The sequence below is a fragment of the Alexandromys fortis genome, unplaced genomic scaffold (genome assembly GCF_014885135.2).
Source record: "Alexandromys fortis isolate MF-2015 unplaced genomic scaffold, M_Fortis_MF-2015_v1.1 scaffold_38, whole genome shotgun sequence".
Classification (NCBI taxonomy): Eukaryota; Metazoa; Chordata; class Mammalia; order Rodentia; family Cricetidae; genus Alexandromys; species Alexandromys fortis.
The window spans coordinates 10,849,767-10,875,880 of record NW_026067916.1 but is presented as its reverse complement, the minus strand read 5'-3'; the positions used below and the strand labels follow the sequence as shown (position 1 = coordinate 10,875,880).

Genomic DNA, 26,114 nt, shown 5'->3' with positions numbered 1-26,114 from the left:
GTACATGTGCATATCTTATATAATTTTAATATAATATATACTATAAACCTAACTCATGTATATAATTTTTATATACTATAAATTAGGTTTCAGTTTCAAAGTCATGTGTTTGTGCATTCTACTTATAATCTACAATTATATTTTAGCATCAACATTGGAAAAACAGTCACTTAAAATATAATTCAGTAGGATTATAAATTCTCTGAGAATTTTTGAACTCCTGCTCGTAATCATTTTCTTTTAGCATATCTTTTCTCTAAATATCTGAAATTTGTGGGAATTTAAATGGAAATAAAAAAATTATCCTATCATTTTTGAAGAGTCAATTTTAGGCACAACTGCAATCTCCTGTATTGGAATGACAGTGTTGAGTACAGCCTGAGTTGTGTGCTCGACCATGGATAGAGAGATGAAGGCAGCGGCCACCACGCTGTGAACAGGCCATGATAAAGAGTCACTGTTCACCTGTTGTGGCTGGGCGAACCTCGTGGTCCCTCTCAACATCCATGGTACATGGGAAAGAGTTGTGCCTACTCTGCTGAGTCTTGCACCAAGGGAGAGTGCTTATGGCTTCACAAGAGATCCACTGTGAGAATCACTCAATATGCAAAAGGCAGTAGGCCCAGCGAGCCTTGAAACTGGGTTTGCCTCTGTCGGACTGCACTCATTCTGGTGGGTCAGCCTTCTGCCTTATCAGCTGAAATCTCACTGGATGATTCCTGTGGACCGCAGCATCCCCAAGAATAGACGCACAGAACGTTAGCCACAAGGTAATGACTTTTGGCCAGTGGATCTCTGACCTGGTACAAATCTGCAACTGTTTCCTGCACACCATTTGGCTGACATCTTCCCCCCCCCCCCACTGCCAGGTTCCAGAAAAGCTCTTCTGCCTGCTCTGATTCAGTCTCAAGCAGAAATAATAATAATAAAAAACTACAGAATAATAAAATAACTTTAATGTCTCATCACTTTTGTTTTGAAATGTTAGGCACTATTTTTCCCATTCACTTTCTTACCCCAGAATACTGGAACAGATGTGAAACCATGCCTGTATTAAGTTTCACAGGGCCTTTCCTACCCCACAGCTCATGTTTTCTGAAGAGTAATCAGTATATCACTGTGTTTCAGAGAATGGCCAGAATGTTGGCCAACACCATCAGTGGACAAACCTATGTAAAGAAGTTGAAGGAGAGTTTTCCATTGTGTTCTTCGTACTAACTTTTACTATTGGACTGTTGATTCTAATTAATGAACACCAGTTTTAAAATCAAAATGGAAATTAAGAGATAGTTAGGAACATAAAGAATTAGATGTGGCCTTCTCTGCTTTCCCTAAGGAGGCAGAGCTACCCACGTAAGATGAGGATACATCCTGGGCTGTATTGTCCTTCACCACTCCTTCTTTCCAGGGAAAAGAAATCTAACTTCAGCTTGGCTTTGAATGAACTGATGATGACTTTACATTTGCTAGGCAAAGCCTCAAAGGAAAACTGAACTGCAGGCATGTAACAGCAAGTTGAAACCAGGCTGTGTGTATCCATCAGACCTATTTTCCCATTGTTCTGGGATTCAGTTTCTCATTCATAACTTCATCTTTTAGGCTTCGCTGCAGGCTTCAGTCATATAACTGATTGGCTCATTACTCCAAGTTTGGGGGTCAACCATAAACTCGGCATGCACAATCGATGTTTCTTTATGCGCTGTCAGTAAAAATGTAGATCAGATTAAATCTCGGGGTTTAATGGCTCCCTATTAATGAACTCAATCATTGGGCTGTTCAAGCAGATAAGAACTCTCTTATCTTTACTCTCCTTCTGAATGTGTGGCTTTCCATTTATTTGTGAGAAAGTATTATGATAAACTCTACAAACGACCACGCTAGATTTAAGTTAACTGAGCCAGTTAGGTCTACAGAATAATAAAATAACTTTAATGTCTCATCACTTTTGTTTTGAAATGTTAGGCACTATAATGGATTACTACTTTCTTTTCCAACTGTTACATAGGCCAGTCAAAAACACCTCAAGGAAGACAGCTGTTTGAAGTGCTTGGCATCCACTTCATTTTCTTACTTGATATCATAAATATAATCGCCTAGTTCTGCTCTTCTGATAGCTCGTTTTAAATGTAATTACTATAGTAATCACATATATAGTAATGACATATATATCACATATATAGTAATTACTTTGAATATGATTACTATAAATATATATTAATGTGGTTTAAGCAAATATTTGAACTTGAAGATTTGAACACACTTTACATATTTTTAAATTTGATTATTGTGACAGTTTCTGCAAATAGTTATTAGGTACACTACAGCAATTAAACATGTATGCACAGTGTGTAATAACCAAATCAGGGTGCTAAGAAGATCCATCTCTTCGATCATTAGCCATGGTTACATGATAGGAAATTCAAACTCTTTCCCAGTCATTAACATTCTTTTTTTCTTTTCATTGATTTTTATGGAGCTCTACATTTTTCTCTGCTCCCTTCCCTGTCTCTCCCTTCCCCTTCAACCCTCCCCCAAAGTACCCATGCTCCCAATTTACTCAGGAGATCATGTCTTTTTATACTTCCCATGTAGATTAGATCTATGTATGTCTCTCTTAGGGTCCTCTTTGTTGTCTAGGTTCTCTGGGATTGTGATTTGTGGGCTGGTTTTCTTTGCTTTATGCTTAAAAATGACTTATGAATGAGTACATGTGATAATAAAAACCACATGATTATCTCATTAGATGCAAAAAAAGCTTTTGACAAAATACAACATCACTTCATGATAAAGGTCTTGGAGAGAGCTGGTATATAAGGAACATACCTAAACATAATAAAGGCAATAGACAGCAAGCCAACAGCCAACATCAAACTAAATGGAGAGAAACTCCCAGCAATCCCACTGAAATCAGGAACAATACAAGGTTGTCTACTCTCTCCATCCCTATGCAATAGGTTGCGGTCCTAACTAGAGCACTAAGACACCAAAAGGAGATCACGGGGGTACAGATAGGAAAAGAAAAAGTCAAATTCTCATTATTTGCTTATGATACTTTACATAAATGACACCAAAAATTCTACCAAGGAACTTCTACAACTCATAAACACTTTCAGTAATGTAGCAGGATACAAGATTAATTCAAAAAAATCAGTAGCCCTCCTGTGCAGAGATGATAAATGGGCTGAGAAAGAAACTAGAAAAACATCACCTTTCACAATAGCCACAAATAGCATAAAATATCTCGGAGTAACTCTAACCAAACAAGTGGAAGATTTGTATGACAAGAACTTTAAATTTTTGAAGAAAGAAATTGAAGAAGACACCAGAAAGTGGAAAAATCTCCCATGCTCTTGGGCTGGTAGAATTCACATAGTAAAAATGGCAATCTTACCAAAAGTAATCTACTGATTCAACGCAATGCCCATAAAATCCGAGCAAAATTCTTCACAGATCTTGAAAGAACAGTACTCAACTTCATATGGAAAACTAAACATTCTTAAAATTATCCCCCCTCTCCCCCTAATTAGGGTTTATATTGTGATAAATGTCATGATCAAAAGAACTTATGAAGGAAAGGGTTTATTTAAGGTTACACTTCCACATCACAGTCCATCATTGGGAAGTCAGGTCATAAACTCAAACAGGCAGGAACCTGGAGGCAAGAATGAATGCAGAGGCAATGGAGGATGGTGCTTACTGGCCTGCTCCTCCTGGTTTGCTCAGCCTGATTTCTTATAACACCAAGGACCACCAGCCCAGGAGTTGCATTGTCCACAGTGAGCTGGGCCCTTCCACAACAATCATCAATTAAGAAAATGCACCGTAGGCTTGCCCACAGGCCAATTTGGTGGGGTCATTCTCTTAATTGAGGTTTCTGCCTCTAAAATGATAGCTTGTGTTATAGCGACATAAAAACTATCCATTATAATATATACATAGCAATAATGATCAAAGAACATGTCATGGATTTGAGGAGTGGAGAGCACATGGGAGTTGGGGAAGAGGGAGGAATAGAAGCTTTGCACAAGCCGGGCAATGGTGGCGCAAGCTTTTAATCCCAGCACTCGGGAGGCAGAGGCAGGCGGATCTCTGTGAGTTCGAGACCAGCCTGGTCTACAGAGCTAGTTCCAGGACAGGCTCCAAAGCCACAGAGAAACCCTGTCTCGAAAAACAAAAAAACAAACAAACAAANCTCTGTGAGTTCGAGACCAGCCTGGTCTACAGAGCTAGTTCCAGGACAGGCTCCAAAGCCACAGAGAAACCCTGTCTCGAAAAACAAAAAAACAAACAAACAAACAAAAAAAGCTTTGCACAAAAGAAAGCAATTCTGTAACAATTAGCTATGTAAAATTCACCATTTAAATCACCATATGATTTATTATTTTTAATTTATTAAATATATATATTTACATCAATACACTTTATAGAAACATGTACACACAACTGTATCGTTTTCAGAGTCATTAGTTGTTAAACATTTGATAACAAGCATTAAGAATACAGAAAGTTTCTGATTTTCGTCAAGTGCTTTTACATTATATGTTTCAGTGCCTGAAAAGGGTGGTCTGTCATAGTTGTTATGCTAAGCACAAAGATGTGGACTTCTCAAAAACTTAAAAAAGCTAACATGAAAAATAATTGACAAAATGATATTAACAGTCAAAATATAGAGGACATGCAGTAATGAAGAAATGTGTCAGAATGATTTGATCTAAAATATAAAATCTAGAATTATGTAGAATTATAATACATTGCAGATATTCTCAGACATAAGGGTTTTTTTTTTTTACCAAAAACTAATAATTAGAATCAGTGTTTATCACAGAGGCTTGTACATAGTAAATGGTTGAATGTGTGTCTCTTGGATTGTATGCTGAAGATAAATCTGCCAGCAAAATCATATAAATGAAAATAAATAACCATAGCTAGAAACTACGAGGATGGGGCAATAAAGTGCCCCACTGGTATTGTGGCAGAGAAGTATTTACACTGCCAAAAGAGAGCAGAAGCAGAGACAAAGAGGGGGAGCAGGCAGTGACCTTTGAGGCATGTGACAGCCACAGACGTTCTGCAATCTAAGCACCCTTAGAGAAAAAGCCTCCAGAGAACGAGAGAAGGAAAAGCCCATTTGCCCTACCCTTCAGCTGAGTTACAGTGAAAGCCAAACTTCAGCATCTTTCCAGTTCTCAGAGTTGTGTGATTCAGAAGATTCCATGGGTCTTACTTAAACACACTCTACGTGCTTGAGAGCCCAAGGTACGGGTAGGGGTGCTTTTCTGTAGTCCCAGCAGTCAGAGGATGCAGCCAGAGGACCTAGTTTGCTTTCATTCTTAGCTACATGATTTCACTGTGCTCCTGCGCAAAATAAGCCTCCGAAATGACTTTTCCATAAAAGAATCAATACTGCTTACTTAATAAATTTTATTGTGAATATCTTTCTGTTTTTGATGAACTTCCTTCCAAACACTTTTGGTCCCTCATGGAAGACCCACCCACCACATAGATTCAGTATCAAAAGGTTGAATAAATAAGTAATGAACTCTGAAAACCCTTCTTTCTTCATGAACACAACTTTAAAATATCCTTAAACAGTTTAACATTAGAAGACCTGAGTCTCCAGAAGATCTTCACCTACCTTAACCCCCCTGTTTTGTAGGGCCTTGAGCATCCCAACACACACACACACACACACACACACACACACACACACACACACACACACTCAGCAATGCATCCATGATCTATCCATACCTTCTCCTGCTTGTAAAGAAAATGAATCCAGCAAGCAGAACTGAATGTGTCCTTTAAGGTACTTGGGACAGTTTGAGCAGGATTTCTGGATCAGGAGATGGTATAACTTCCAGACTTCCACTGTGAAATAAGCCTTTATTTTATTTTGCAATAATATTTATTTCGTGTGTGTGCATACATGTGCATACCTGTGTGTGTACATGTGTTTGTATCCGTGAGTGAGGGTATGTGTAGAGGACAGAGGAACACACTGGGTATCCTGATCTACCACTCTTGGTCTTGTTTCCTTGAGATAGGGAAGGGGCTGGGCTGATTCTATAGCTCACTGGTGTTTGACTAGGCTGGCTGGCCAGCAAGTCCCAGAGAGCTTTTCTGTGCTCTGTCCTCCTGACCCCAGCTAGAGTTACAGGCACATGCTGCCACAACCCACTATTACAGTCTTCTGGCTTGCCTACAGCAATGCTCTTCTTATCCACGGAGACAACTTCCTAGCTCAAAAGAAGCCTATCTTATCCAGGTCTGAAAATCAACCCAACTCTGCCCTTTGTATGATTGGTGTATCTTTCTGGTTGTTGGCTGTTGTACCAACCGTCAATTCTTGTAGTATTTCCAATGGTTTCTACCTAAACAGAGATGCAAACAGGTATTTCCTTTAGAAGTTAGTCATGCTTATTCTGAGATTTTGTCCTTTGGACTTTGTTATACGTATGAATGACTTCCGTGTTCACCTTTATTCTTTGCTTGTCTTTCAGATTGTACATGTGATTTCTTCATGCTGTTATGCCACCGATAAATATTAACACCCCAGAACCTGGATCTCTTCACCAAGCTCTGGCTACAATTTATAAAAGTAAAAAATATTAATAATTGCCATGGTATTTCTCCAAGACGGTTTCAAGGATAAAACAAGACTGCATGAGAAAGTAATCTTTGAATACCACAAGATACCATATAAATGAACGGCATTATTGTGGCTAGCACTATATACTGCCTCTTAATAACGAATTAATGTTCCTCTTCAATTCCCCACTCACCTAATTTTGAATCCTCATTTACTACTTTATTGCAGAAGTGATTTGTGTTTATCTCTGAAATGCGAGCGCGTTGTGCATGACCAATGACAGCGAGAGTGGAGTTAAAACGATGCTCCGTCCTTGCTGGCTCATTTATTCATACACAGTGTCAATTAAGCCAAATGCACAGATGACAAAAATCCCGTGCACAAACTCAACAGAAAGGAACAGAAAATTTACTGGTAGGCCTCTCGGATCCTACTCTGAATTCATTTGTACTGCATTGTTAGTTTTGCAAACAAATCTGTTTGTTTTCCTAACTCTTATTTTCTCTCTTTACCTTTTGTAGCTACAGAAGTTTTATTTGCCTGCAAGCTTCTTGCCAAGTCTTCAACGTGCTCTTGCTTCCTTCTCTCCTACGGCACAGTTCTCAGAAGATGCTCTTTTACTAACAGCGACAGAGCACAGGGTCAGTGGCAAGTATTAACCTGCCCCCCCCCCAATTCTATGACATGTACATTAATGTCTCCTAGTCCTGACTGTAGATATATGAAATTGAAACTGAAAATATGAAAAATTAGTTTTCTGGATATTTTCCAAGTTCATTCTAGGTACTTTTATGGGTTAGTTTTGCTTATAGATCTTCTTGTGGTCCTCCTCTACCATGAGATTTGAGTGGGGAAGTCCTTCCTCACTACAGTTTTTATTGGGGGACCTACATTTATCAATGAACAATCTTAGGGGTGCCATCTCACGCCATTCATGCACCATCTGTCTTTACCTTTCTAGGTATGTTAGGAACGGAGCAAATTGGCTGTTCCTAACTGATCCTGAAGGAGTACCTCTTAAGGAAATCAATAGTGAACCCTCAACCTAGAAGTTGCCAATTTTGCTCAGTTAGTTGAACATTGTTTTGCTGAGACACCATAAACACTTTCCCCACCTTTAATATTACAAACTCCATGAAAGATTAAAGCAGCCTTCCTCAAGAAAGAAAAAGTGTGTTATTTAGTGTGTGTGCCAGATGGGGCCCACACGACAATGCAGGAGTCAGTTCTTTCTTTCCACCAGGCGTGCCAGACTGCTTGACCTCAGGTTGTCAGTCTTGACAACGGATATCTTTATTAGCTACACCATCTCCCAGGGCACCAGGAGATTGATTTTAATATGCTACAACAGAAGACAACATTCGACGAGATGGGTCTCAAAATGCCACCATGTTCTCTGGTCGGTACTAACAACACTAGAAAGACAAGATTGATTGTGAAGTACTTGACATCTGAGCCCAATCAAAGGTTCAGAAGGTTCAAATAAACTTGAACAGAAGTGGCTATAAAGAATTAAATTAATTACAAGTAATTCAAAATGTGACATCAGTGATTTTTTTCCCTATTAAGTTTCAAAGGCAGAAGAACAAATGGGGAATGGAACCTCAGCTAGAGACAGACAGGTCCGTATGTCTCCTGTCTCCCAGGGTCTACAAGGTACTCCGGTTGCATCATCATGCTCATACACTGATATGGATGGGTCACCCAGACAGTAGATGGTTCCCCAACCAACGAGCCAAGGAATCATTTTGTGACAGTGCTTTGCTAAGTAGCCCTTAGAGTACTTACAGGAAATACACACTGTCTGTTCTCTTTTTATGAGTTTTCCTCTGGAGCAGCTGAGAGGCTCTTCCATTCCCTCTTTGCTATAACTGAGCGAGAACTTGTTCTGGGAAGGAGCCCTTGTTTGGGTGTGAAGATCAAGGACAGCAGTCAGCATGGGGCTTCTCAGCTGTCACTGAAGTCTGAGAGAAAGAGGCAGGCTTTCCATAAATCATGTTACACATGTGAAACATTTCTAGTTATGTTTTGGCTTGACTCATTCCTCTCATTTCTGTTCTGTAGACATGATACTAGGAATGAAAAATGACTAGTTTTTAATAGTATATATTCTGGCTGAGATCAGTAAAATATTGCTGTTTAGGAGATAGGCATACTTTCTGTTTCTAGGTCTTTGTCTGAGCCAAGATCTAGTCATATTGCCAAGGCTGGCCTTGAAATTGTTTTTTTTTTTTCCTGCCTCAGCAACTGAAGAGCATGTGCCACCATATCTGGTTACACTTACCTTTAAAACAGAAATGTTAGGTGTCTGAAAGAATACCTGCACTGTTTCCAGTGTTTCTATATGAGGCGCCTAATGAAATTCTTTATGCTTTTTTATGCATACATGCAAGCTTGCAGAGACATCACTCTAATGAACTGATGCCTGTTTATCACTCACACATTAGCCACGGAGTGTGTTAATTGTACATTTTCGCTACACATTCTGAAGCTGGATTGGCATTTAAATGAATGCTTAGATCACTGGTCTTATAAGAAGCATTTTCCTCTGGTGAATGGGTTAAAGCAGGCCTGTCAGATTGAATATAATTAGCCCCACTGATATGCAAAGAATTGCTCTGTCAGGAAATGTCACTGTCATTGAGTGCTGTTCCTTGTCCGCGTTCAATTTTTTGTCTGGCTTGGAAAATTTTAATCACAGGTTGGAATTCGCATATAAAATTTTAACAATTTTCATAAAAACACCTTATTTCATTTGCTCTCACATAATCTTTGGTTGCCGTAAAGTAAGATACTAAACACCTCTTATTTCTTTAACTTTCAGTGTATTTTTTGTCCTTTGAAGGAAGATGCTCATAGTTCATCTTTACACCCCAGCATTTCCAAATTTTTAATGGAAGTTTAGATTTCATTAGAAATTGCAGAAGAAAAGGGGTAGTGGACTGCAAAGTTACAGGAAGACACAAGGCTCACATTGCTCCCTAGTGTCTTCAAGAACCATTGATGTCTTACAAACATCAACTCGTGCTTACATCTCCAAACTCATCTTCCCAATTCATGTCTTGATTGATGGACTCTTGTTCACCAGAGTCCAGTGGTGTCAAGTGCTTTAACCATGAAACCTACTTGAGTGTAAATATGGAATGTCTCTACTGATTTCAGAGTCCTTGCAGGAACTCAAAATCCTGAGGACAGAGGTGCTGCTTCCGTTTCTGGTATTTGAAGTGTATAATTTTAGAAAAGGATAGAAGTGGTATTTGGAAAACCAGCTCCATGGTGTAAGAACACACACACACACACACACACACACACACACACACACACACAGAGAGAGAGAGAGAGAGAGAGAGAGAGAGAGAGAGAGAGCGAGCGAGAGAGAGAGCTGTTATTGGGTTCATAAAGGCTTCTTGTCAAGCAACTGTACATGGTTTAGGAATACTTTGAGAAGCCCTGAGTTCAAGGGGACTTTGAGAAAGCTTGAAGGTCTGAGGGAGAATGTAAATTTCACACTGTAAAGTACTAAGGAGCAGAAACAAAAGGGACAAGCCTGATCATTGCCTGCTTAAGAAAAAAAGATCTGGGAAGGTAGTTGGGTTTCATTTATGGTCTCATATGTTTGTAAAGTAATGCACAGAGACTGAGTAATAAATATATGGCCTTGAAATCAAATCATAAGATGAGGACTTTAATATAATTTTCCATGAAGCACGAAAGGACATAATCGACTGAAATAAGCAATGGGAGGCACGTGTGACTTAAAAGACGTCGTCGTGAGTCATAGAAGGTACAGGAGAAGGTACATTGCTCAAAGTAAACATGAGATCACAAGTAGAGATGTGGAAGTGACATCATTGTGTAAGAAAAGAATCATTTTCTACTACCAAACACAAGACCCAGCAGTACAACTGTGGGGTATCTACCCAAAGGATGCTCAATCATACCACAAGGACAGGTACTCAACTATGTCTGTAGCCAGAACATGGAAACGACCTAGAAGCCCTGTGACCAAAGAATGGATAAAGAAACTGTGGTACATTTACACAACGGAACACTACTCGGCTGTAAAAATTAATGACTTCTTGAAATTTGAAGGCAAATGCATGGATCTAGAAAAAAAACCATATTGAGTGAGGTAACCCAGACCCACAAAGACAAATATAATATGTATTCACTCAGAGGTAGCTTTTAGACATAAAGTAAAGAAAACCCAACCTACAGGACACAACCCCAGAGAAAGTAGACAACAAAGTGGATCCTAAAAGAGACATACATGGATCTACAAAGGAACATACAAAAAAGACAAGATCTCCTGAGTAAATTGGGGGCTTGGAAATCACAGAAGAGGATAGAAAGGGAGAAGAGGAGATAGGAGGAAGAGAGGGGAGTGGAGAAAATTTTATAGCTCAAGAAAAACAATTTAAAAAATTCCCAATAAGAAGCTAATCGAAAGAAAGAAAGAAAGAAAGAAAGAAAGAAAGAAAGAAAGAAAGAAAGAAAGGAAGGAAGAAAAGTAAGAGAAGGAAAAATTTGTCCATAGGCTATCATCTTGGGTACAGGTTAGTCAACTTCATCTTCTGCAAATCTATTGTACTATAGAGAGAGCTGAAATTTCCTGAGCACAGATAACTCTGGTCAGGGAGAGGTTATGCGTAGTGATAACTTTGCAAAGATCATAGAGGAGCGTATACTTGTGAGGAATAAAAGCGAAGGAAGAGGAGAGCAACATAATTCTCCAGAAACTCGGGGATATGTGTTATAGAGTATTATTTTAACTAGGAAAAGATGTGTTACATTTGTTTCTGCTGCAGAGTACGTTAGCTGTGTAAAGGAGTGCTATTTTTGTTCGTACTGCATTTGTTTAGTAAGGTAAGGACGTGTGTCTAATTCGGTAAAGGTGTGCTGCATCTGACATCTGTTTCACCTGCCTAAGGCACATGATTGGTCTCATTGAACAGCCAATAACTGAACAAGAGAAAGGATAGCTAGGGCTGGCAGTCAGAGAGAATAAACACAGGAGAAATCTAGGTTCAAATGGAAGAGAAGGAAGAACGAGAGAAGGAGGAGGAGGACAGAACTAGGGAGACGCCAGGGGCCAGAGGTCAGGCAGTTGCCAGCCAGCCAGACTTCGAGACAGCAAGGAAGCAAGAAAAGACAAAAAGCTCTGAGGCAAAAAGGTAAAGAAAAGCAGGCTAAGTTAAAGAGTTAGCCGGAAACCCGCCTAAGCTAGGCTGAGCATTCAAAACTAATAAGTCTCTGTGTCGTGATTTGGTAGCTGGTTGGTTATCCAAAAAAAAAAAAAAAAAAAAAGCCGGGTACAGGTACATGTGGGTTTTCATATATTAATGCTGATAAAGGAGGGAAAGTAAATTGATAATTGGGTTTGAATTCAGAATCTTGGGCATAGCTATGACCATTATTGACTCGAGCAACACAAGGCATTTGTTATGCACCAAGTTCCTGTCCTGGCTACTTAGTACTCAGTACTTCTGCCATCAGTCTTTATTATTGTTTCTTTTTGTGTATGAGAAATTCTCTCTTTTGTATGTGGTGTGTGCATGTGTGTCAATCCATACTTTGGTTTGCCTGCGGATGTCAGAAGATAACCTCAGGGGTCAGTCTTCTACCTGGTTTGAAGTTGTTGTTCCTCACTCTGTGCACTAGTTGGTCTGTGGGAATCTGGAGATTCTCGTGTCTCCGCCAACCTTATTTTAGGCACACCGACAGAAGATGCAGGCTCTCACATCTGGCTTTTGCATGGGTTTTGGGGATCTGAGCTGAGGTCACAGGCTTTGTGCAGTCTGTGCTTTTACCCACAGAGGGATCTCCCAATTTGCTACCAACCACTCTTTAGAGATTGTAAGTTGATTCCTATAGCACTGTGGTGTTTTTTCAGATATACAGCATCTGAAGGGAATACCTAAGTCTGGTCCTAGAACCAATCCCGTAGGCAGGGTCACTTTGGTGAATGAGTGAGTCTCCTAACCGGATGGGCATGAACTAACCTGCCCTGAAGAAAGCAAATTGTATTGTCAGATTTTCACAAATAAGTTCGGGAAACATTAAAAATATGAGCATTTTTTTTTATCTGAGGACATGTTAACTAAAATACGCCAGGCACTTTAGGAAGTACTGTACAATTCAGCTTCAAAGGAGAAACTAGTAAATTAGAACACTTTAAAGGAGAGAAAGAGGTCTTATCTGCTCGCTCTCTTACTCAACTGAAGACTCTTAGTGTCCTCTCTGCTGTCCTGCTTGGTCTGGCCCTTCAGCTAGTCCATTAGTATTGGGCTTCTTTCCTGACCAATCCCTTGCTGTCCGGCTAGCACTCTGCTTGTTCGGTTTGCTTTGTGCTTCACAGTTGGCTAGCTCAAGCAGGGATACCACTGCATACCCTCCCCTACTGGGGACAGTGGAGACAATTTCTCTAAACCATCAAGTGGCTTGAAGAGGAACACAAAACAAACAAACAAAAACCCGTGGGTGGGGATTGTGGGAGTAGGAGGGCAGGTACTATCAAATGCATGTGACAATAATAGAACTTGGAAACAGCCTTGGAGGAGAAGGGGCAAGGTCTACAGAAAGATTCACTGTGGCCTCCAGAGAAATACTTTTGAAGCACGTATACTGGTGTTAAAATTCATTAACACTCCCCCCACAGGTGTTAGCTTTCCCTTCTGTCTGGGGTTTCTGTCCTGCCTGGTTCCACAGTCGTTCAGCCCCAAAGAATCACACTGAGGTCTATGTTAATTATAAACTGATTAGCCTAGTATGTCAGGCTTCTTATTAGCTCTTATAACTTAGATTATCCCATAATTCTTGTCTGTGTTAGCCACGTGGCTTGGTACCGTTTTTTGGCGAGGCAGTCACATCTGCTTGCTCTGTGTCTGCTTTCCTCTCTGTCTGAGAGACTGAAACTTTCCTCTTCCCAGAATTCTCATTTCCCCATCTCTACTTCCTGTCTGGTTGCCCCACCTATACTTCCTGGCTGGCTACTGGCCAAGCAGCGTTTATTTAAAATACAAGTGACAGGGTACAGACCCTTGTTCCACAGCACACAGGGGCAAGTAAAGCATGGAGACAGTAACTTTGAGAACGTGACCAAGACTCAAGCGCAGGCTGAGAGTGAGGAGCCAGGGAGGGAGTGGCAGAGACTTGTTCTGACACAGTGCGAGGCCTCAGTTCCTGCCTCACCATCAGGGATTCTTGGACCCTGGGCCATTTTTCCTCTCCCAGTCCAGGACTTATTGCAGTCACTCATCTGCCTGACGGAGAAAACAAATTACATTTGCTCTCCTCTTAAAGCTTTCATGAATTAAACTGACATTTCAGAAAGAATGAAGTGTGAGCTCAACTAGGCAGACGTCTACTGGCTCTCTCTCCGTCCCCTGACGTATCATTTTCAAGGAACAGTCTTTTCTGTGGGGTTAAAGGATTTAATATTGGCTAAGACCATTGAGTTTTTATAAACCTCTCTTGGCATTTCCTTAAGGCCGTCTACATTCCACATTGTCCTTATCCCCTGTGGAAGGAGTCTGGACGACCCACCGATGTTGGGCCGTATGTTGGATCTGCAGGAGCCGCCCTTTCCCGCTGCAGCAGTTTATAGGTGGAGTGGATACAGGGGTGGGCCAATTCAGCCCTGGTTATTGGCCTGGTTCTGGGTGATAGTTGGGTTGGTCAGCCTACCAGCTTTCCTTCATGGTCACCACCAGGATGGGCACCACAGCGCTGCCCTTACTAGCTCAGCCCATGCATCAGGCAGCAAGAGGCGGAGCCAGTTCTTCTCACACACCCTCTGGCTCATCCATGTTCATACCAGCTCAGCTCTGTTGCTCAGGTAAGGTGAAGTCCCACTCTCCTGAGTGCTGACGCTGGTGAGGGGGAGGGTCAGCTCTCTAGCTCTCCCACCTGCAGCAGGTGACTGAGGGGCAAGGGGCAAGAGACACGGAGGCGGGGCATCTCTCCCTCTCGCAAGCAGACAAGTAGTGGGGCCAGCTCTCTCATGCCCATGCCCTCAGGGCCAGCTTACCTGCAACCCTGCCAACAGGGTCAGCTCTACCGTGCTATCCAGGCAAGGTTCAAGGCCTGAGCTTCTGAGGCCTGCAGCTGGTGAGGGGCAGGGACTTGTTTATATTTTTAACTTGCTTAGTGACACGCACAATATTTTCTCCTTTGTACCAACCACCTATGACACAGGGTATGGCGGTGCTTAGTTTGCAGAGAAGGAAGGTGTAGCAACGACGTTGGAAGTATGAGCTGGTGAGAAACTAGAGTGTGAGCCCAGGGATGTCTGTGGGCAACTGCGTGTCTACACGTGGGAGTCTACGTGGCAGCGGTCAGAGACATGTGCGGGGAGAATGCTGGCTGCATATATTCCGTGGTGTGCAGGGCAAATCTCCTGTGTGAAGTCATGAACACCAGTATGAGAGATAAGAGCTCCTTTGTGGTGGGGGTGAAAGGGCAGATGTGGGAACCATTTCAAATGCAGTAGAGAGCCAAGGAGTAAATGCTCAGAGCGGAAATGCAATGATATAATTACACGCCGTATAAAAGACATCATTAATTATTGCCAGATAATCACCGCCTATTGTGAAAGCAGGAGAGAGTCATCTCAAAAGCAATTATAATAAATTGAGGGACATAGTTACCCACACAACAATGAAAGCCTAATATCTTTTTTATAAGGATGGCCACATGTGAAATATACTAAAAAAGATTTGCTTTATAATGACAGCAACCATTATCAAGAATATAAACATAATCCAACAAAATGAAATGCGTTAGATTATGAAAATAACTGCTAATTTGGGGGAAGAAAAGACAGAAGTATACAGGCATATAAGGTTGCTAAAATATCATGTACTTTAATTTCAAAATAAACTTCCAAGTAAAGATATTAAAACAAGAATTATTTATTTAGACTGGTATTATATTGAAAGCCCCAAGTATGTGCGCATGCTAAGATACCACGTCAGACTGCCAGGGTAGGGTCTGCCTTCTCCTCACCACAGAAAGCAATGTCTGTGACCCTTCTCAAAGCCTCTTAGAGACTGTCTCTAAATCAGTATGTCACCTCCATTGATTTCCTTGGAAGAAACAAACAATACAGGCTCCGTTGATACCCTCAAGGCACCAAATTAAAAAAGCAGTAGTTTGGCCTTGGATGAACTGGACAGCGACATTGTTGCTACACACCACGAGGAGACAAACACAGTCTGGGACTAAGTAACCTCACTACCAACCAGAACATCCCAAATACACAGTAGTTCTCAAAATGACAAGAGTGCACCTTGTCACTATGAAGTAGCTTTTAAAATGGCCAGTTTCAGCCAAATACTAAGTACATAAACGACTAATGACCCATATTCATGAGAAGAAAAATAAAATAAGTAGAAATTCATCTAAGGAAGTTTAGATGCTGGACACAGAATTAAATCAGCTGGTATAAATAGTCTTACAACAAACCAAACCAAACACAGTCTTACTGACTGAGCAGACGGGGATAAAAAGGTAAAAGGACTGAAATTTACAGTTAAAAATCATTCCACTAACTGTATATAGGATTAGATAGGGCAGAAAGATCAAAAAACCTGACCGTGTACTGATATTAATTGTATTTCAAATATAAGAAGACATATGATTGTAAAAGTTGAACAGTCGTTCAGAAATTTGGAATGGTCTCAGTTGGTTTGATGCATATGTTGTGAAGTTTCCAGAATATGATAAACAGTGAAAGACAAAGAGATAGTAGGTTTGAATAAATAACAAAATAAAAGGTTCTTTATTGGGTTGAATGAAATCCCATACACATTAGTTTACAGAATCGGGAGTTTCAAAGAATCCCAGGTAGCATAAAAAGAATAGCTCAATTACACTGTAGCTATAGAAAGGAAAAGAGGAGGATGAGGGAAGAGAGAGAGAGAGGATGTGAAGGATCGAAGCAACAAGAGGAAGATAACACAAGCAAAGGAGGTGTTATCGGGTTTACTGTTTCCTTATCAGGAAGAATGGGGACAAAATTACAATGAAATCACAAACAGCACTATTGTTTTATGGTATGGATATACCATATTCTATTTATACTCTTTGGAGAACTTCCACACTGATTTTCAAAGTGACACACTAGTTTGCATTCCCACCAGGATTGTAAAATACATATTTTTTGTTTCCTCCACACTCACTGTTTTAGTTAGGTTTCTCTATTGCTGTGAAAGACCATGACTACAGAAACTTTTACAAAGAAAACATCTATTTGGGGGTGGCTCTCTCACAGGTTCAGAGGTTTAGTCCATTATCATCATGGTGAGGGCATCATGACTTGCAGGCAGACATGGCTGTTATTCCTACATCTTGCAGGTGACCAGAAGTCAACTGAGACACTGGCAGTGTCTGGAGTATAGGAAACCTCAAAGCTGCTCCCCCCCCCCCCCCCCGTGACATATTTCCTCCAACAATATATACCTATTCCAACAAACCACACTTTCTAATAGTGCTACTCCCTATGAGACTATGGGGGTAACAATTATATTCAAACACATTCCAAGCCCTGTTCCCCATGAGCTCGTAACGATATCATAATACCAAATTCATTCAGTCCAACTTCAAAAGTTCCCATCGTCTATCCCAGTCTCAACAATGTTGCAAAGTCCAAAACTCAAAGTCTCCTCTGTGATTCATGTTACCGCTTAACTGTAATCACCTGTAAAAATCAAAATCAAAAAGTAGACCACATACTTCCAACACATAACGGCCCAGGATATATGTTACTATTCCGAAACGCGGGGAAGGGAGCATAGTGAGGAAATACGGGACCAAAGCAAGACCAAAAACCATCTGGGAACACGTCCAACTCTGCATCTCCACGTCTGAGGTCAAGACGCCCTTCCGGTTTCCAACTCCTCTCGGCTTGATTTTTTCTTTACTGCAAAAGCAGCGCATTCTTCACCAAATGTCACAAGAACAATCTTTAGGCAACATACTACATACAGTTCTTTCCTTCTGCAAACTCTTGATCTCCATAGTTTGTCAAATCATACTCAGCCCCACTTCAACGTTCCGGCTACTATGGCCCATTAAGCATCGCTTCAAGCATCCCTAACCCAAAGAACCAAAGTCCAAATTTCTCCTGAGAAAAGTATGCCCAGGCCCATCACAGCAACACCCCACTCCTGGTACCAACCTCTGTCTTTGCTGTGAAGAGACACCATGCATTACCACAGCACCTCTTACATTGAAAATATTTAGTTAGGGTGGCTCACTTGCAGTTTCAGAGGTTCAATCCATTATGATCATGACTGGGAGCATGGCCATGTGTAGAATCACATAACGGAGAGTCATACATCTCGCAGGCCACAGGAAGTCAACTGAGACACTGGGTGGTATCCTGAGCATAGGAAACTTCGAAGCCTGCCCCTATAGTGACAAACTTTCTCCAACCTGTCATCCTTGCTCTGACAAACCTTACCTCTTAAAAGTGCCACACCCTATGAGATAACGGGGGCAAATTATATTCAAATCACCACATCACGAACCCCATGATCATTTGTGGTGGTTTATCTTTTTCATGACGATTTTGAAGCTGTGAGAGCACAAGACAAACGCATAGACAAAGACTTTCTGATAGGACTCTAACAGCTGCATTGGTGATTAGAAGAACGGGCAAATGTGATTGCATTTAATTAGAACTCTCTGCACAGCAAAGGGAACATCTGGCAGAGAGAGACGATATTCTATAGAATGAGATTACATTTTTGCTTGCTGTTTATTTGAGAGGGGATTAATTTCTAGAACACACAAGGAACTCAAAAACATTAAGAGCTAATAAACCAAGTAATCCAGTGAAAATCTGGGCAATTGAAGTAAGCAGAAGGTTCCTACAACTGACTTTTAATAAACTATGTTAGGTCATGCCTTGTTAGTTTGTTATAGAAATCCAAAAATAATATGGATTCTATACTTGTAAAATATTAGGTGAATAAACTAAAATTTGTGAAATGATTTTAAATTTAATTAACTCATAATCATGTCAGTGATAACAAAGCATCAGGTTAAGCTACTGGCAAGAAGCTTTACTTTTCCTCTTTGTTTCCAAATTTTAATATTGTTACATTTTGCACAACAAAGAGCTTATCAAGAACACTAAATAAGGTAAATGAATATAATTAAACATCATTATCTCTATCTGACTTCATCTACCTTTCTTAAAATGCAATGTATAGAAGAATGTATTTTGACCTTTTCAGCCATCAGAGCCTTTAAAAAAATAACACATTCATAAGTTCTATGTATCAGGTTTATCACAGGAGAAAGCAGTTTTGCTGAAGACCAATCAATATAACTGAAAGATGGTTTATATTCATTAGATTATACAGGTTAGTCAAGATCTTTGATATCAACTATTAGTGAGAGGTTTATATTAAAGTTTATTTGGAAGTTAATAAAGGTCTTAGGGCCATTGTTCTCCCACCTGACTGCTCCTATCTAATGTACTGAGCCGGGAAGGATGCACCCCTGGTCACTGTGCCTTTCAAAAAGCAGATTTTCTTCTTTGCCACGCACAGTCTTTCCCAACTACTAACAAATTCTTGAATTTGAAAGGCTGACTGTATTTCGGGATGCTCTGTGTCCTCTTGTGGATCACAGGCACGACACTCCTCATAAATCTTAAGATGGAAGAGACTGTGTATACTGTCTGAAGACACACACGCTTTTCTACTGGATGTAGACAAGGCAGACTACAGCAGAACCATTCTGTAATAAATAAAAATAGAAGGTAGACAGCTACTAAAATCTGAGCTATAAACTGATGCAATTTGATCCAAAGTTGAGACAAACATACAAGAAAGGAAATATAACTGCATTAAAATTGCCTATTTTTCTTTTTGGCAAGGCAAAGCACAAACATGGAATCGTTAAGAATGTAGCACTCAGGTGAACCATGGCTAGGAAACAGGGAAAATATGAAAATGCATATTGATGGGGAAGGAGAAAAAGTCCCATTTGCAAATCATTTCATATCAAGCAAGTGTGTACTCTATAAGTGTTCCCAAGCAGTAGTGCAAAATTAAAGCACTTAGTTTAGTGCCAAGTATCGTAAGTTTTATAAATTGATACACATATAAACCATAGTGAGACCAATTTGAATAATGCATTTCGTTGCAATACTCAAAAGTCATTTAAAATAGTTCTGTATTTTTTTTCCATTTGTAAATCTTAATTATTTTGAAATTTCTATTCAAGATCAGTTGCTAAGGTAAATCCTCAAGAGACTGAGCCTTTCTAAAATATACCTGAGAAAAACCTTATTCTCGCAGGCAGCCATCTTACAGTACACAATATTTGTTCAAAGCATAATTCTTTTCCACTGATGTCAGTTGTCAACAAATTTCACTGCCCCTGGAGTTAATGAAGTCATGGATCATTGAAGAGAATTTACAACCAACCACCATAATCTCTCCCTGCATTCTGAATATGTGTCTTCAGGGCCAAGAGAATTGTTGGTCTTGCTCCTCTCCAAGGAAACTTCTCTTTGCAATGAACAGAAACCGCTTGAGAAAACTGCAACCAGTCAAAATTCACAGCTGTGGAGCCCGATTCCAATGGATACATCGACAATATGCTCTCATGCCGAAGGCTCAGGGAAGGTTGCATAAAAAGGGGCAGAAAGACTGCAAGAGCCAGAGGATCGGGCAGTGTGTTGTGGGATTGGGTTTCCTAATAATGCCAGAAGCAAGCTGGGCGGTGGTGGCAGTGCATGCCTTTAATCCCAGCACTCGGAAGGCAGAGGCAGGCAGATCTCTGTGAGTTTGAGGCCAGCCTGGTCTACAAGAGCTAGATCCAGGACAGGAACCAAAAGCTACGGAGAAACCCTGTCTCGAAAATCCAATAATAATAATAATAATAATAATAATAATAATAATAATAATAATGCCAGAAGCAACACCCATAAAGCCTCACCAGCATGACTGCTCAGAACAAGGACCACACCGACAGACAAGCCAAAATGGATGGGCAAAAGCACTAGAGGCAACTAAAGTATCCACCATCAGGAGTAAAAGTCTTCCCAAAGGATGAGTATACCAACTATTTGCCCAAAACCAATTGGTCAGCCCTGAAAACATACCTACATGCAACATTATACAGACTGAACCAGTTGTACTTATGAATAAATGTAAGTATGTATGTATGCATGTATGTATGTAAGTAGGTAGCAATGAATGCCTGCTATTAACAACTGATGAGGTTAACCCCATTTATCTGGCTGATGTCTGTTCACTTTACTTTGCTGTCTTTCTTTTTCTTACTGTGCCTTCCTAAGGCAGATACTATGTGCAACCCCCTCTTAAAGGCAGTGGATCTATTGCACATATTTGGAATCTGTATGTATGCAAATTTGCCTTTTGCTCTTAACCTATTTTTCCAAGATTTTTTAATGTGTGCACATGTGCATGAGTGTGTGTGTGTTTACACTGTTATGCTGCCTGTATGAGGATAACTTTATAGGTCAAAAGAGAGTGTTGAATCCCATGGCACTGGAGTTACAGATAGTTGTGAGTTCCTGAATGTGGGTTCTGGAAACCAAATGTGGGTCCTCTACAAGAGCAGCAAGTACTCACTCAGCTATTATTCAAGTCCTTGGCTTGTTTATTTACATAAACATTTATTTAGATTATTAGCGACTTTGGAGATATCTTTGAATGTTTTGGGTTCTAGTTCATGTCTGTGTATTTTATTCTGTTGTCAAACTGTCCTAAGTTTTGTCATTGAAACTTTTATCTGTTGAATTCTCTCATATTTTCACTATTGTGCATTTTTTTTCTGGTATTTTCTGTAACTACAAGATAACATAACCTTACCTCTAATGTTATTGATCAGAGTATAATAATTATCTTAGCAATGTGTTTTTATGTGATTTAAGATTTGTCAAACTCAAGGGAAATGATGTAGCTTCTACAATGTTCCAAGCTAATATGAAATATGAAATGGTAAGAGTTGTTGTCTTATGTGTTGTACCAAGTACAGTAGTTACCTATCAAATGTTTGGCAAGGATGGTAATAGAGTGTTTGGTAAGTACAAGTAGACAGGTTGTATAATTTAGTATGTGCAGTGAATTCTTGGGAACAACTTTCTTTGTATGCCTAGAGAACTACACTAACAAAGCAAAACAGCAAGGAAACCTGATTGGGAAGAAGATTTTGTCCTGGAGACGTTGACACATAGGTCCTTCCTACATAGCACACTGGAACTCAATCACGAGGAGAAAAAAAATTTTTTTAAAATAATATTTTAGTTCTTTGAAAATTCCATTCAATAAATTTTTATCATATTCTTTTCCATGCCTTTAACTCCAAACTTGAAAGGCAGAAACAAGCAATCTCTGTTGTCACAGTTAGCTTGATCTACACAGTGACTTCCAGGACAGCGTGGGCTACAAAGAAATGCCCTGCCAAAGGAGGAGGAGGAAGAGGAGGAGGAGGAGAAATAGGAGGAGAAGAAGGAGGAGGAGGAGGAGGAGGAGGAGGAGGAGGAGGAGGAGGAGGAGGAGGAGGAGGAGGAGTTGTCCATTCCCATTTTCACTAATCTTCCAAATCCTGGACTGGGTTTACTTACTAATTTACAAGTCCTTTTGAGTGTGAGGCATTGTAGATAACTTTGTTACATTAGTATTGAAGAGTATTTAAGAAAAAGCTCACCACAAGAACTGAACCCACCTCTAGGTGGATATCTAACATCTCAAATGGGCGGGTCAGTCACTCTGTCAAAAGACCGCCACTGAGGAATACTGATTCACCTTAAGCTATGCTAAAGGGTTGGGTGGAGGAATTATCTCTTTAATGAAATACTTACTTTGCCAGGAAACCTGCTCCTGGTGAAATCTGTTATGGAGTCCGAGTCCTTCCTTCCTTCCTTCCTTCCTTCCTTCCTTCCTTCCTTCCTTCCTTCCTTCCTTCCTTCCTTCCTTTTTTCCTTCCTTCCTTCCTTCCTTCCTTCCTTCCTTCCTTCCTTCCTTCCTTCCTTCCTTCCTTCCTTCCTTCCTTCCTTCCTTCCTTTCTTCCTTCCTTCCTTTCTTTCTTGGTACACACATGAGGTATTTAATGTTTCTTATATTTTCTTCTATTAAGGATTTTAACGTTACCATTGTTAAAACAAGTTGAGAAAACAGCACACATTTAGGAGTACTTCATCTACCCTTAGACTTATACTTAGGAAGCAGACACACAGGAATCATGAGTTCAGATACAGTCCTGGACAATTACTGACATCAAAGTCAGGCTGGGTAATGAATGACAAAATCTCAGGGGAATTCGTGAATGTGTGAGAAACAAAAGCAGGACCACCAGCCCCTACCCTTACTTGAAATGCACGACCACACCTTACCTGCTATTTAAATAAAGAATGGAGCACTTAGATGATGGGCAGCAGGAGAATGACTATCATTAAGTAAGAACCCAATAGATGAACAAAAGTCACAAAAGGAATATAAGGACCACAAAATAAACTTCACTAAACGGATTTGCCACACATCTAGCTTTTAAACTTTAGTATCTGTCTCAAATGTCTCAAAACAGAAATCCCAAGGCAGTGATGCCCACGCTCAGCTGTGAGCACGGTAAGTCATTGACTCCTCAAAATCCACAATAAAGTTGATCAAACACCAATGGCCTTGAGTTTTCCTTCTGTCTCTTTTTCCTTCGTTTAGATTCTGAAGACAGACCAGTGTGCTTTCTCCCACACTCTGAGCTTCCTCCTTCTTTTCCCATGAAGTTATTCTCTTAGCTGCTCCCCCAGGTGGCTGTTTACCAGTGGCAAGCTTTCCTTCTTCCCCATCTCCCTCATCCAGACAGCTGGTAAGATTTACAGCTTGCCAGGCCCGTGGTATAAAAATACGTACACAATAACAATTAATGAACAAAGTCCCCGTGGATTTGAAATTTTTGGGCGATGACAATTCATCTACAGTAACAAAATGTAAAAAAAAAAATTCACTACTCTGAAAATTTATATTACTCTCTAAAATGCGTTAACACTCTGAATGTGAAAATAATGATACATGAAGATGGTTCAGAGTTGGGCTTTCAACGACATGCTTCAAACTTGTTATCTCCTAGGAACTCTAATTGAGACAGCAAGGATATTTTATAAAGTAAATAGGTCAGTTCTGGAGCCAGGATCCACAGCTGATAATGAGTTCTGAGCATCTGCTATAAATAGAAGCCTGAGAACTAAGTGTGTACTCTGTATAAAATATACCACCACACCTCGATGGATACAAATGCAATTCACCGCAGCAGGTTTGAAGATAGTTACCTGCTTCCCTGGTTGTACATTAAAACCAAATGAAATTGGAATTCTCACCCTCTGCTGCATAGAAATCACCTTTCTCTCTTTAGCAGTAGAGACCAGTTCAAAGAGCAGCAAGTAAAATCTTGACCGACACACATTTTAGATCTTTGGTAGCATAGCTCAAGGATGGACTGTGCTTGTTGATCCTGGACCAAATGATTTGACTCCAGCTGATTGATTCTCTTTAAGGGCAACAAAGCAATCTACTACTGTAGTACAGAAAGAATACAATTGCTTGAAATCTCCTAAGGCAGCTTCGCCTGAGATGGGGAGATAAAGGACCAGCAGTTTGTGTGTTTACACCCCCAAATCACCCACAGAAGTCTTCATGGCACTTGCCCATCCCCTGCAGAAGTGTTTGGCTCCACCTTAGAATGTGAACAAGGTGATTTGCATATTAATGCGAACAACAGACTGAGCAATTAGGCAGGTGGGACTCCAGTTTGGGAGATGAAAATTTTAAACACTGGCAAGTAGGAATCCAGAAAAAAATCAGAAGATAAATTGACTTTGCATTCCTTTCTCCTTTAACCTAGGCTACATTAATGAGAAATTAATTGATTCTTGACAAGTTAATGAGTCCTTATTAGCTGCATAATTAGAAAGAAAATGTATCGATCTTTAAGAATAAGTATCTTACTTTCATTTTGAGTCCGCGTGATTGACAGGCTGAGTCGTGACTGAATGTGAAATGCCCATGCGATTCTGAACCTGTCTCTCACACTATCCAGGAAAGTAGAATGTGAGCGTCTATGGTCCACGCTGAGTGAGAAGACATCTTTAGGGGCAATACTGGGGAAGAGAATGAGCAATGGGTGGAGCAGTCTTGTCTGTTTTCTACAAGGAGCGTTCTATGTGGCCTGTAATTTAATTTCATAAGTTTTTCACTAACTCTTTGTTAAGTTGCTCCTCTCTGCTTCCATTTTCTCATTTGGAAAATGATGAGGATTAACTCTAAATGCCCTGCAAACTCTTAATTACGTGTTTCTAATTCTAAATTACAGGGTGACTTTTGTTTCTTAACGACCCATCTAGTAATCGCCATCCTGTCTTCTACCCGGAATAAAGTCTCTTTCAGCTAACGTTAGCCACTTTGGCTAAATGAACCCATAGCCCTAAAAACCCTTCTCATTTATAATGTAGAGCATCCTCATAACTTGTACTAGTCAAACAACTTTAAATTCATCATAGAACTTTCTAGAAATATAATATGTATGCCCATGTCTTCCTTAACATATTGCATATTGTATAAAAGAGTGTTGGTTTTTTTCAGGCTGCACATTAAACTATGGCATTGCATTTTACAAGCAGCTCCTGAATCCACTGGAGAGCTGCAGCCCCGAGGATCCCACAAACCACGACTCTGTCAGGCACCACCATCCAGCGCAGGTAGGTAGGTGATTTACCTGTTCCTGGGAATAGAGAGTGAGCCACCCTATAAATTTATGGGCATGGATTGAAGCCAAAGGGCTGCATGGGTATATTAAAGTGCCAGGGAAACCAGGCTCAGGAACTTATCAGATGTCCTAGAAGATCTCGGTGTAACTCCCTCACCAGCATCCTGGAAAGTGATGGATAACTTGTACTACACTGGCTGGTCCCAAACCCGTCCTCTGCTATCTGGTGTGTGTGTGTGTGTGTGTGTGTGTGTGTGTGTGTGTGTGTGAAGGACTGTCCAGCAGGGGATGCAGATGCTCATGTAGCTTCATTTCCTCTCAGTCTTCCTCTAGTGACACAGTCACACGACTACTTGCCTGCCTCTCTACCTGTTCGCTGATTTGGACTTAGATTCAAACCTGTTTTTTCTGCTCTGATATTGCAGTTTTGTCTTTCCAGTTTGCAGCTGGAGTCTATAGCTTTGCTCTCAAACCCAGACCCAAGCAGCTACTGCAGCAGATACCAGCACTGGTGTGGCTCGTTATCAACATAGACTCTCAGCCAACTTCTCAAACCTTTCCAACACTGCTGCAAATGATAATTCAAAAAATTATGTATTTGCATGTATATATACAGATATATTTGCTGTGTGATATGTGGTATGAATGTTAACATTAATAATTAAGATTGAAATAAAAGATTTACCAGGGACAGATAAATGTAGTCAGTGGTATTATGTTGTTAACTGTTGCCATGGAAAGCTGCACACCTTATGGATATAATATCACTCAGGACATTGTG

The 26,114-nt window shown here is 40.3% G+C and overlaps 1 protein-coding gene across 3 annotated transcripts in view; it reads right to left on the bottom strand.

Moving 5' to 3' along the window:
* The window catches only part of Magi2 (membrane associated guanylate kinase, WW and PDZ domain containing 2), a 1,234,898-nt gene that overhangs the window by 754,982 nt on the left and 453,802 nt on the right, over positions 1-26,114 (bottom strand). Inside the window, exon 1 of one of the 3 annotated variants that reach the window (XM_050139792.1) lies at positions 8,381-8,632. The exons of the other annotated variants lie outside the window; for them this stretch is intronic. Within the exon in view, the coding sequence (XP_049995749.1) occupies positions 8,381-8,531 (151 nt within the window). The 5' untranslated portion in view covers positions 8,532-8,632. Of the gene's footprint in view, positions 1-8,380; positions 8,633-26,114 lie in introns of those variants that run through there. 3 annotated transcript variants of the gene reach the window in all.